The sequence below is a fragment of the Coturnix japonica genome, chromosome Z (genome assembly GCF_054131305.1).
Source record: "Coturnix japonica strain WE chromosome Z, WE-NBRP24, whole genome shotgun sequence".
In the NCBI taxonomy this organism is placed as follows: Eukaryota; Metazoa; Chordata; class Aves; order Galliformes; family Phasianidae; genus Coturnix; species Coturnix japonica.
In genome coordinates, this window is record NC_140702.1 from 44,059,099 (window position 1) to 44,072,698 (window position 13,600).

Sequence of the window (13,600 nt, forward strand, 5' to 3'; positions counted from 1 at the left end):
AGTGGAGTTAGAACACTGTGCACATTGTAAGTCAGTAAAACAGGCATTGTTATCAGCACACACTGTTGAGATGAACACCAATTCATGTGAATTTCCTTAGTAGCCAGGTATCTAGAAATGTCAATATACAATGAAGTGAATTTTAATTTTGCAGTTTCTTCATCGTGTTTCCTCCCTCACACCTCACCCATCTCTACCAACATTCAAGAGCCAAGCTGCCAGCATACCATTAAAACTGAAACAGCAGGATCACCTTCATCTGTTCATTGGCCACCAGCTGTTGGACCCTCCACTTCTCAGGTCCCAACCCCCTTTGCTGGGTGTTCTTCTTCTGGACATTTGTCCCCTTTTGCTTTCTCCCCATCCACTGGACACTCCATCCCCATTGGGGTTCTTCCCAATGGTTCTTTTCTTATCGGGATTTCTTCTTATGGACCATCACAGATGGACATTCTCATTTCTGAAGTGAGGGAACTAAAAGAGGAAGTAGTTAATGTGGTGCAGGAGTTGAGAAAGGTAACAGATCACCTTGGCTTTTTGGTGGCCTGTGGTGGAACGAGCTCAGGTTTTATTCCGGCTTCTGATGCTCCTTCTGAAAATTAATGCTTTAGAAACTCCGTCTCCATCTAACAGATGTATTCATCTTCCAAAGGTGTACCTTGCTGAATATATTTCTGAGCTTTTCCCTGAATTTTCTACATTGTTGTTTTTCAAAGCATATTTTAAAGTGGTTTACGTCTTGTTAGTGACTTTCTTTACATCTACTTTTGTATTTCTTCATATTTCAAAATACTCTTTAAATAATGTATGGACACACACATATATATATATGTGTGTGTGTGTGTGTATACATATACATATTTATATACATCTTAGGGATCAAGCTGAATTTTCTTTTTTAACTGTGTGCACAGTAATAAAATGTTGCCACTTCATTGGTTTCCATAATTTCAGTGGTGGTAAGTAAGGGGTACTTTTTATCAAGAGTAAGTTTTCAAAGTACTTATACAGAGAATCCTAGATTTCTGATAGAATTCTAGAATCAAATTCATCCATATCTTTGTACAGAACTGATTTTTCTAAGCTGCCTCAGCTTATACTTGCAGAGGATACAAATATAATATCTGTTGCTTTGTTTTTATATTGCATATAGACTTGAAAGCCCTCTCATGCAATAGTGGATAGTGAAAATATTTCTGACTCATGAACTTCTCTGCTCAGTTTAAGATAAGTTTAGAAGGGAGGAACACCATCCAGAGGGATGTTTTCAAAAAGTGAATATGCAAGAACCTAATGAGATTTAACAAAGCCAAGTGCAACATGTTGCACTTTGGTTGAGGAGATCCCAGATACAAGTACAGAAGAACTCATTGAGAGTGGAATGGAAAAGGAGCTGGGGGTTCTGATGGATGGAAAGGTAGGCATTGGCCAGCAGTATGCACTTTCAGCCTGGAAGGCCAATAGCATCCTGGGCTGCTTTAGAAGTGGAGTGGCTAGCAGGGTGAGGGAGGTGATTGTTCCTTTCTACTGTGCCCTTGTGAGACCCCATCTGGAATACTGTGTCCAGGCCTGGGGCCTCCGGCACAGGAAAGACATGGATCCATTGGAACAGATCCAGAGGAGGGCCACAAAGATAATCAGAGGGTTGGAGCTTGTTTAGCATGGAGAAGAGAAGGCTCCGGGGAGATTTCATTGTGGCTTCCAGGAGGGAGCTTACAAGAAGGATGGTCACCAACATTTTATGCTGTCTGTCAGTGATAGGAAAGGGGGAACGGCTTTAAACTAAAAGAGGGAAGAATTAGGTTAGGCATTAGGAAGAAATTTTTTACTCAGAGAGTGGTAAGGCACTGGCACAGGTTGCACAGAGAGGTTGTGGATGCCCCATCCCTGGAGGCACTGCAGGCAAGGCTGGGTGGAATTCCAGACAGCATCATCTGGCAGGTGGCATCTCTGTCCATGGCAGGAAGGTTGGAACTAGATGATCTTTAAGGCCTCATTCAACCTAAGACATTTTATGATTGATGTTTTTGCTGTCCTGTTAATGGATTATGTTCTTTACTTGCCTTTTAATTAAACATAACTTTTAAAAACTCCTTCAGCTATCTTTCTACACCTAGTTTTTGTTTTTGCTGTTGTTGTTCTTGTTTTTAAGCCCTAGATGTAAAAGGGCATTTTCATCTTCATAAATATAACATTTAAGTACCAGTAGTTCACTTAAAGTTGACACTACAGAAAGAAAAGTAAATCTATCGCTATAGACTTAATTTTAGAAAAGCTTATCATGGAAGAACCACTGTTTTTTTAAAAAAGAAGACACAATGTCTGTTCATTAATTGCTAACAGCATCTTGTTCTGCTAGGAGAGGGGGGAAAAAAAAAAAAAAGAAGAAGAATGCAATTTGTAGCCTTGCAGACAAATCTTCCTTGCTAATGCTACTGTTTACTTCCACAATGCTGCTACCAACATAACAGATGATAATCAACTAGGAAAGAAAAGCCATAGCAAAGAATTCTCTGTAGGTTGCTCCAAAAGTTATACCTCATATTTATTTTCATGGATACTACAACAGATACAATGAGCAAAGTAGCACTATATGATTGAATAAATTCTCACCTACAGAACATTATTTTCCAGCATAGTCACTACCATTAACTGTGCATTTTGCAGCATGTGTAAAAACTTGCACTATCAGAGGTAACCCCCTGTTGCTGCCACTACAACTGAAACACAACACCCACTACATCTCTGTGCTCACATCCACTGTTTGGTCTCCATCAGCATTCAGCAGGCATCAACAAATGTCAACAGGTGCCAGTTTTTAATTGTGAAAGAATAGAGTGACACACCTTTTTTTCCTACACACATCCGTCAGATGCCATTGTGTCAGCCTGCCTCTCTGCTGCCATCTGCCACATGGCAGCAAAATGTAATGGAATACTGGTGATAAGATTCAAACTCTACTGTCATACTTCCAAGATCCATCCCTGACATAATAAAACAGGAGGCATTACTTTCAAAGCAGTCCGCATAAAACAGCTTTAGACCAATTTTTCACTTGTTCGTGACCTTTTTCAGATTTTCAGAGTAGCAGATGATGAAGTTATAATTGGGCAGAGTAGGAACCTGACTTCTCCTTCAGCTCATGTACACTTCAAATTCGGAATGGCTGAAGAATAACATAGTGTTCAGAAAGAAGGACAGGAAGTCAAGTACAGTGTGAGACACAATAAGAAGTTTACAAAAGAGTTTGGTTTATTGCATTTCTGGAAATAGCTGTTATTTACTCAATAAAGTCATTTAAAAAATCTCATTATAGTATCTTTGTCTTTTATTTTGAAAAACATAATGTGACAAGACCTATTAATCAATGTTTTCAACAGATAATTAGTGAGTAGAATGCACTCAGGGCTAGTATATTTTTCTCCCATACATACCAGTGAAAGATGTAAATATATAAGGAGCTTTTTTGTATACCCCTAGCACCAAGATTTGTCCTGGAAGCCATTACTTATAATTGTCCTACTTCAATGTTAGAATACTGTTAGAATTTTTGTTGCCAAATACTAAGCTTCAGTGTTAGTTTTGAAACTTCTCAGGCACACTGAATGTCACAAATAGCAGATTAAGTATTATTCTGCATGATCTGACCTGTTTTTCAGATACTAAAGGAACTGCTATTTAGTACTACATGAATGATAGGTTCTTGCATTGCCAATATTTTTCCATTTGTGATAAAGTCAAGATGGAAATATGATGAAGACATACATTTTTTTAGGCACTACTCCTTTTTGTCTTTATTAATAGATTGTTTTTATGCTATGTACATTGATTGATTTGAAAAAACGTTCTTCACTTCTTTTAACTTCTTTCATGTAGAAATTATCAAGCTTGATCGTAGCCATATGTGAGTTGATGATTTTATCTGAGTTCAAAACCATTCCCCAAATGGAGCTATAGTTGTATTAATATATCACACCTATTAAACCACCCTAAATCACAGAATCACAGAATCACAGAATGACCCGGGTTGGAAGGGACCTCAGGGAACATGTAATTCCAACCAATGTAGACTACAATAGTCATAAAAAGGAAATGCCAGAACCTAAATGCCCCTAAATCAACAATTTACCTTAAATTGGAAATTGTGAATAATTTTCTGACTCATGCATTTAAGGTTACAGTATTGATTTCACTTTCGAGGCCAAGTTCCTCAGATCTCAGTAATAATAAAATGCTATTAATAAGATGCTCTACCTCCTTTCCTTTGGATGACTTTCTGTAGGATAATTTAATTAATGACTAAAATGTAAAAGTCTGTATAATTTGTTTGACTTTTTAATTAGTTTTTCTCACAGTCTCCCATAATGCTCTTTTACCAGAGCTATCTACTGGAATTACACATCTTAACAATGATTCATAGCTGATTAAATGGTCCAGTCTGTTCCTACAGGGAAAAAGTTAAATAAAGAAGTAGTGAAGTATCTAAAATACACTCTAGTTACTTAAAGATTATTTATGGCAATACGGAGTACTTGTAGCAGCATGTGAGTGGGGAAATGAAGGTATATACATTTTCATATAGGAGAGCAGAGAAAAGCAGAGCTGAGATAAAGATCAGGACAGAATAGGTCACATTTGCCTTAAATTTCTTATAGTATATTCTGTTCTATTCAGTAGCCACAGTGTATTTCTTGTTTTATTTCCAGAATCCTACTCTATTTGACTCCTAGCCACACCACTTTGAGCTGCTCATGAGTACTTCCCATATGACATCTGATGGGCTGTGACAGTGTAGAGGTGGTTGGTTAAGCTGCCCCTGATGTCTGGGGGAGGATTGAGGCAGAAGGTCTGTGGAGATGAAATCTGGACAGATTTGGTGCCATTATCATCTCCCTCCATCTGCAACAGCCCCAGCTCCTCATGGTTACACAAGTGGGACCTGTGTCTTGGGGTTTCACTGTTGCACGATGATTTTAGTATGTGGCATGTAGGGTGAGGAAGGCTAGTTACCTTCATCTCAAAAGAATAATGCATAGCAAAAAAAAAATAAAAATAAAAAAAGGAGTTTTCCACCAGAAGCAGTAGAATCATGATAACATATTCATACTGAATATGGTCAGATACTGGATCTGTCAGAAACACTCCTGTGAGGCTTTCTGTTCATTTCTAATGGAGGGTAAGAATTAAGAATTACTGCCCTATGTTCTTGCAGAGGAGCATGTCATAATTTCAGCCCAATTTTAGTGGGAATAGATGTAAATTTAAAGACAAATAACCTCGTATCAGATACCACTATCAAACAACTGTTACAGGATTAGGTCTGTTTGTCCTGTCCGACTACTAAACATTTTTTGAAATTTCTTTGGGGAATGGAAGTTTCTAATGTTTTTATCTTCAACATCAGTGTTCTAATCTGGCCACCATAACTTTACTCTTTTCCTATTTCATAAACTGCTTTTTATAAAAAATTCAATTCAGAAATAGTTTATTTTAGGAAATGCAGATGCAGGTTTCCAAAATACCCTGACTTAAACAACCATCCCCTAGCATATATTATATTTTTCAAATGCAAGTGTTTTTTTAAATTCTGTGAATTTGAATTGCACTGAATTATTTTGCTTTATATTTGTAAAAAGTAGGATACCTTGTAAGGCAAGGAAGAAACTCATTTTTATCAGGTTAGTCACACATGGCTATAAAAAACAATCTGGAGCTTGATGACATGGAGATCTTGTATTTTTCTGTGATATGCCAAGAATTGTAAGGGCAGGTAGATACAACCCTTCTGACCAACCCTTCAGTGATTAGGTAATGAATATCATTGAGTTTAATACATCCCACAGAATATGAGGACTGGACAGAGAAGCTGCTGGCAATTCTCTGCAAGTTTGCATAGACAGAAAGATGAGAAAAATGATGTTTATTCCATCTAAAGATTTTCTGCATATCTTGGTATTTCTGTTAGTTAAAATTTCTCACATCAGTGTTTTCACTTAGGTATAACAGTGCTTTTTGAGAAATGCAAATAAAGATAAATATAGAATGAACACAGAAGTAATTAAACTGCCACTGGATTTTTTTTTTTTTCCTAGCTTTGCTATAACTTTTCTAAACTGGCATATTATTTGGTGTTCTGCTCACCAGATTGCAGTACTGAATGTAGCATTGGAAGAAATTCTAGTCTAGTCCCTCTTAGGTTTTTCACTACCGATCAGAAGATATAGTACAAGGAAATTGTTCTGCTGCTGTGAAATGGCAAAACAGCACAACAAAGTGTTAGATTAGCCTTGGGCATGGTTGCTGACAGGATAGCTAGTGTCACAGTCTGATAGACTGGTTTCTTCAACATTGGAGGTGTGCCTGTAAAAATAACACTGCAGCTAAATAGACTGATCTGAAGATAGGAGATTACCAACTGTTTGTACACTGAAGTGTTCTACTCCAGTATAGAATTTTCAGACATAAACTGCTTCCCTTTACTTCATGTAGACACAAAAACATAAAGGAGGTCAAGTTTTAACACTTGAAGAGAGCATCTATATACCTTCACCCTTGCTGTTCCTCAAATTCAGATCATTCAGAGCTTGTGCTCTGATATGCTCTCTGATATGTCTTTGTGCTTTCATGTAAGACCTCACTGCTTCTTTCAGGAGAGAGAGCATGCGTCTACACAATGGGATTTGCTCTAAGTTTCTGAGAGTCATCAGACAGAACTGATCTTGATGTTTTTTTGGTTGATTCTCTTGAAAACATTGATTTTCAAAACTAATGTTCTTTTTATGACGATAAATCATTAGGAAAGCTTCTTTCTGTTCCAAGATAAAACTTACAGTGAAGTAGAGTGAGACACTAATAAGCAAATGATAAGTACAGAGATTTCAGTAAGAGAAAACCCAGACTCTAAGCCTAATCTCTGCTTAATGCTGAGCAGGAATGCAATCATCCTTTGTTCCCCATATCAAGCACTTCCAATATCAGTAAGTTAGGTCTTTATCTCCTATTTACTCATATAAAACATTGCAGTTTCTTTCTCTCTCTCTCTGTTTTGTTGTTGTTGTTGTTGTTCTGTTTGTTTATTTTGTTTTTTCCCTGAAGAATAAAACTTACTTACAACATTTTAATTTTCACAATTCTTGTTTTCCATCAAGCTTTTCAGAGACATGGCAAAGACATTTCTTACTTGAGAGGTGGTAGTGCTTTACAGTCATTCAGCTGTCCATATTCTGTGTTAGGTGCCTCACTAAGACTTGGTGATAAGAAATACTGAATGCCTGCGATGTTACAGCACTTTGGGCTGAGTACATCTGAATGCTGCAGTGCTTTTACGAAGTGGCTGTGCTTGTTTTTCACATGCCATGGTGTGAAACAAAGCAAGTTCTCCTGAGCACAATGGGATTTACCTTGATTCATCATCATATTACAGCTATCTGCTATGAATTCAAAATCTTACTGGGTTTCCACATGTGCTTCACACAAGTGTACCTACAACATATGGTAAAGGAGGTAGAATGAGGCCCCTCTGTATTTGTTGTACTCTGGCAACAGGAGTAAGCTCAGGTGCAGCCCCTGGGAAGTGATCGGTTCATTTAAAACTGTACCTTGAAGGGATGATTCTAATAGCTTGCTGCTGATGCTATGGACTTCAGTCTTTCCTGCTTTCCCTACAATTCTAAAACCAGTAAGTTGAACATGGTTTTATCTTGATTTCTCTGGAGGCAATGCAGCACTAATGAGCTGTAAATGAATCTTAACAGATTGCTGTCTGCAGAATTGTTCGTGTAAAGGAAGACCAGTGAAAGTAAGCAGTACAAAAGATATTAATGAGTAGAGATAAAGAGTAAATTGGATTAGAATAAATTTAATATTTGTTTTTGACTTCTTCCTTCCTACTCTGCTTTTGAGCATGTCTCCTGTCCTGTTGTGGTACTATACAAGAGAGCAGATCAGGTACTGGGAAACTGGCTGGTGGATGTTCAAACATGCCCCAGACCTCTGCCTGCCTCCAGGTGAGCTCTCAGAACAGGTGGCTTGAAGACCGGTGTGTCAGTGTGACACTCATCCAGGGAGATGCTTGGATCACAAGCTGCTTTAGACTGAGGAAAAGAGTCTTTGCTTTGATGAGGAAATTGTCAAAATTCATGTCTCATTAGTGTTTCCTAGGGTTCTTTGGAAGTGAACAACACTTTAATTAAAGGCTGACGTAAACACGTTTCTGCACAGTCTTTCCCTGCAGCACTTTATCACATTAAAATTGATCAAAATTGTTGCCTTGGGCTGTTTTCAACACATATACATCTGGAGCACCATTTGTGCAAGCTGCTGATGAGCAGGCTGCATACGCTGTGCTTCACAGCAATTCTGCTGCCTTCCTCTGTGGACAGATTCACCTGGTTGGGAGATGAGATGACCTAACTCTGTTCTATTTGATTAATCCCTTACTTCTTTGATGTGATGTTTTAAAAATTATAACATGCCTCAGTTTGGGTGCATAATTACTGCATCATCATAGTAGTACAGGAATACAGGCAAGAATGATTAGGAATATGATTGAAAATTTAAAAAAAAAAATCCATTTTTTACATTTGAAGAAAGCTTGAGGCAGGACAGGACACACTGTGTTCTGATTAATGTTGATCTTTTGATAATTTTGTCCAAGTGTTTTTGGCATCTTTCTGTTCTTCATATACTTAGCATTTTTCCAGAAGTCTAAAAATAAATCATACTGGAAAATGTTTTATTTTCATTCCCCATGTAATAAGGATTGGAATCTTGTTCTTGAAACTCTGACACAGACTTAAGACCAAGCAACCTATTTCTGTGACCTCTGCTGGTCACTCATTATGCATTTATCAGTATATAACTAAGCTGTATGTAGCAACTAGATTACATTTCATGATGTGGAAAAAATCAAATGTGTTTCAAAATGAGAAAAATGTGTGTTTTCCACTGTGTAGGAGTTACTGGAAGAATCGTGTTGAGCCTCTCTGTTGCTTTTATTCAGTCTGCTTTATTTAAGGCACTGCTAAACTAAAGACAGTGAACAACGACTGCCTCTTTTTTCACCTTCTCTTCATTTTTGAAACTGGTTAGTCTCCAGAGAACTGTAACCAGTGTCCTTCCTTATAACAGCTGTGATCCTCCTGGCCTGGTCAAGGAAGACAGAACTAAGTCTTTTTCCTAACATAGACAGTTCTTGTTCCAGCTCCCTTGTCAACTTCATTTGTTCCTTGGCAGTGAAAGGCTTATGAATGCCCCATTACAATGTCAGTGTATGCAAGATGCCAGGAAAGTGGCTATCCAAATCGCTTCACCATGCCAATGGCAGAGATTTTAATGCATGATTTTAATGGCAAGGCTGCCACACATGCTCTACCCATTATTCTTTGCAGTTGCTTCTGCTGTGTACGAGACTTCTGAAAGTACTTTGTGGTGGTGTGCCACACACTGAAGTCCCTGGTTTGGCTGTTCATGAGTATTTTCCTGCCATTGCTAAATTTTCTGCAAGTGACTACCAGTGGCATTCACCTTAGCGAGGAAATAACCTTCTGCATGAGAATTTCATTGCATTTGTCTGCAGTTCACTCTGTTTTCTGTGTGCTTACTACAGTTCTTTTCCCTGTAAATAGGGGCAGAATAAAATGACACAGTTTTAAAGGAACTGCTAGTGCTATCATAGTCACCAGTCTCCCTTTCAGAAGATTCTTTTCACATTAGTGATGCCTCTGGGGGGTTAATGGATATTCTAATTATGTTGCACTTCATGTGGCATTCTTCTTCTGAGAAACTAAAATATTTTGGTTTCAAAAAACACAACAACTTTTGCTTGTTTAATGAAGTAACAGCCACCGACCAAATTAAATCTCTGCTGCATTCCAGCAATCTGAGATGCTGACGCATGCAGAACTTCAGGAGCTAGGCAGCTCCTTCTTACATGAACTCTTCTGCTGAATATGGGCTTCACATAAGGAAGAGATTTTCCACCTCCAACACCCGTTTTTTTCTTCCTTTGGGAAATTCAGTTCCAGTGCTTTTAATTTGAAGAAAAATTCAATGGCCTATATGTGTTCTAGCCGGAAAGATACATGGTTACCAACATCTTCTGTAACAGCTGTTGAACTGAAGGCTGTGGTGAGAGTCTGTGCCTAAAAGCTCTTTGAAACACTTCTTTTATTCTCAGTCTTTGCAGTGTTTCTGCAGTGGCAGAGTGTTCATGCAGTGAACCAAGGTACAAAGACAAAATATTTGGTTGATTCTGTATGAGGACTCATAAAATCTCACTTCTGTTGTGGAGGTGTGGAACTAGGAGCTTATATTAAGAAGCTAGGGCTGTCACTCAAGCACAAAATAAAACCGTAATGAAATATTTCAAAATAATTCCAGAATTAATGTGCTTTCTTTGTTGTTGTTATGCCAAACTTACTTTAAGAAAATTGTCTTTATGTTTTAAAAAGGATTTTCTAACATAGCGGAATAAAGTTTCATCCAAACAGTAACCACTTGTGAATTTCATCTTTGCAGTCTGCTGTTGGATTCAAAGAAACAAAAATATTCCTCCGTTTTCTTTCTCAACAACAATTTATTAATGAAATTTTTACCAGACAGTGGAGGTACCTCTATTAGAACTCAGCATTTCTGATAACAACAGAAAGTTGCAGCGGATCAGTATAATAAAAAACATAAAGTGACCTTTGTCATATCTGTTAAAATGGGAAGAGTGATGGATTGCTTTGCTGTAAAGCAATTCCTTGCTCCTGATGAGCAGTTTCCTGAGTAAGATCCTTTCTCAGCAGCCTTTCTGAGGGGGTACACTGACGAGATGTCTGGGAAACCAGCAGATGTGCCAGCTATGGGCAAAGTGCAGTTGAGGTGTTGCAGGGGGGTAGTGGAGGAGCACTTGTACAGTCTGTCCTGCCTGGCAGCAATACCTCTATAGAGCTCAGCCGTGCTTGTAGGGCAGAGAGAAAGGATTTCAGGGCCAAATCTCTCACTTAAACTCCAGTCACTTCAGAAGGTTTTGGTCTGATTTGGTCTCAGTAGGGCGTTCCCACTTACAGAGATCTTCCAAGAAGATTTTGTGTTCCTCAGAATAGCACAGTACAGTGTAGTAATATTAGAAGTGCCAAAATCATTTTAGGGATGAACATGGTCTATGTAGGAAAGTCAGCTGCATCATGGCCCCAATCCAGTAAAGTACTTAAGAAATGAGCTTAACTTTAAACATGAGTTATTCCCATTGATTTGAAATGGAACACACTTAAAATGCTGATGTATGTCTGTGCCCTATACAAAATATTAAAATTAACTTTGAAATAATTAGATTTGATTCAAAGTTAAGTTAATTAATTTAAACTTTTGGAAGGAATTCAGTGTTTTTGCTTGGGGCAATATCAGTAACCCTGTATGGTAGGACTCATTTGCTTTTCCCTGCTAGTGTGGCCAACAGCCTTCATGTAGCAAGTTTTGTTGATACGGAAACTGGGAGGAAGAGGTAGGAAGGCCCTGCTTGACACATGGAAAACATGAAAGAGAGGAGTTAAAACATCCTTTATTCTTAGGAAGGTTACATTGTTTCAGTATGGTTTTGAAGGTAAGGGAAGGGTTTTGAAATAACAAAATAATAAATACCATAAAATGGTGTGTACATGGCAGTTACCCTACACACCTGAGTGTAGGTGTTCCATTAAAAAATGCAGTAACTGTTGTGTGGCTGTTGAATGAGCAGATGATTTGGTGATGTTGTGGGAAGCTGAGAAGTATCTAGGGAGGTTCTGAAGACATGCATTTCTTTGCTATTTGCCTTGTCTGCTATGAAAGGAATGTAGTTTCTGTTTTGGAGGACAAAGACCAGTTGAAAAGTGGTAGTTTAAAATTATTTTATTGGTCGTAGGGGAGCTGGGTCACTGAACAATATTTGTGCAAGAGCTGCAAAAATAAAGATCTACAGTTTACAGAATCACATGCTCTGAGGTGGGCTTCTAATTAATATCATTGCTCTGTTTAATTTTATTTTATCTTATTATTGCAGATATGTCTTCTCCTACAATGAAGAAACCTGAAAAGCCTTTGTTTAGTCCTACTTCTCCCCAGGATTCTTCGCCAAGACTGAGCACTTTTCCCCAGCATCACCACCCAGGAATCCCAGGAGTTGCACAGAGTGGTGAGCTCTACAGAGGAGGAAGAAGTTCCTCCCTATTTGACTTGTGATTTTTCCTACTGTGTGATAGCAATGCCTTTTTATGGGATTATATAGACACCTAACACCACTTATATTACTAGTGAGGACAGGAACAGAATTGAATGTGTTGCAGAGGTTGTGGTAACCTTGCAGAGACTTGCGTTAAGGTAATTCAGGTAGTCTGACTGCTGCAAGACACTGGAAAGAATTTAGGATTAGATCTAAACTGAATAAAGAAAGTGGTAGAGGAAAAATTCTCTCTGTTTCTCCTCCTTCTACTTGCATTCTTTTTACTATTATCATTGTTATTATTAGAAGTAGTAGCATTGTTTCTATGAATGTATTGTTATTAGATACAAGAATAGGTAAGATTTCATACGAAAGAGAATTCACCATTATATTTATTACATGAAGGAAGTACCGGTGCTTCTTTCAAATTCTCTGTGATGATTTTCAGCTTTTTTAATTTTGATTTTTAATACCACAGTAAATCTGTACTAAAACTTCACTTGCAGTGTAAAGGAACCGTAAGGGATTGCATGTTATCTTGTGGGCTTAATAGGAAAGGTAGGGAAATTCCATCAGCAGGTTCCGCTTAATTTGAAAGGTGAGTTACCCTGATTCTTCAGATGAGAACACAGTACAGAGAAGTCTTCCCTCAGTGATTCATCACATCTCCCTATACACTGCTTAGAAAGAGTTTAATTTCTTAAGCAAAGCTGGATGTTTTGAAGAGTGAAGCAAATCTCAGCACCTTCTTTTCTTTAACAAGCAGTTCTACTTTGAGAAGTTTCTCCTTTGTAATTTCTCCATGATTTAGAGGTTTTGTCCTTTAATTTTCATGTAAGGACTACATTCCCCTTAACATCTTCCTCTGTTGTGAAGAGGACATATCCAAGAAGAAGCCTGGACATATTGTGGTCTGTGTGGATTTCCACCATACTCAATCACAATGGAGATGACGTGTGAGATGAAACAGATGTATTCCTACTCATTTGAGTTTGTTTTGCACAGTTCCCATGACAGAGAAGTAAATAAGATTTTATAAGTTAACTGAGTTGATGGGGCTGTGATTAAAATAAAACGAATCTGTCTCAGAAGAGGTTTCTGTAATTATTTTTGACCCCACACTTATGTGTTGACACTTATATTTGCTTTAGTGTATAATTTTTAGGTGTGTGTGCTTGAATAGCAAGATATAATTGTAACCTAATTCTGAAGATCAGCTATTTACTCACTGGGAGATCTGATTGCTATCTGTACAGCATATTCTGTTCTGTCAGTGAGCAGTGTTTTGGGGATTTGCAAGGTTTTGATTACAAAGTATAGCAATTTTGGAACATTTCTAGCAAGGCCAAGCTTTCATTTGGTTGCATCTCAAAAATAGAAATCCACTTAAAGATTAAGCTGAAAAAAAGCAAAGAT

General features: G+C 37.9%; 1 protein-coding gene across 19 annotated transcripts in view; it reads left to right on the plus strand.

Annotated features, from left to right (window-relative positions):
- Window positions 1–13,600, plus strand: part of NFIB (nuclear factor I B) — a 256,034-nt gene that overhangs the window by 206,931 nt on the left and 35,503 nt on the right. For all 19 annotated transcript variants that reach the window (XM_085527978.1, XM_015849009.3, XM_085527970.1 and 16 more), the window contains exon 7: window positions 12,026–12,157. In XM_085527978.1, the coding sequence (XP_085384104.1) occupies window positions 12,026–12,157 (132 nt within the window). The remainder of the gene's footprint in view (window positions 1–12,025; window positions 12,158–13,600) is intronic.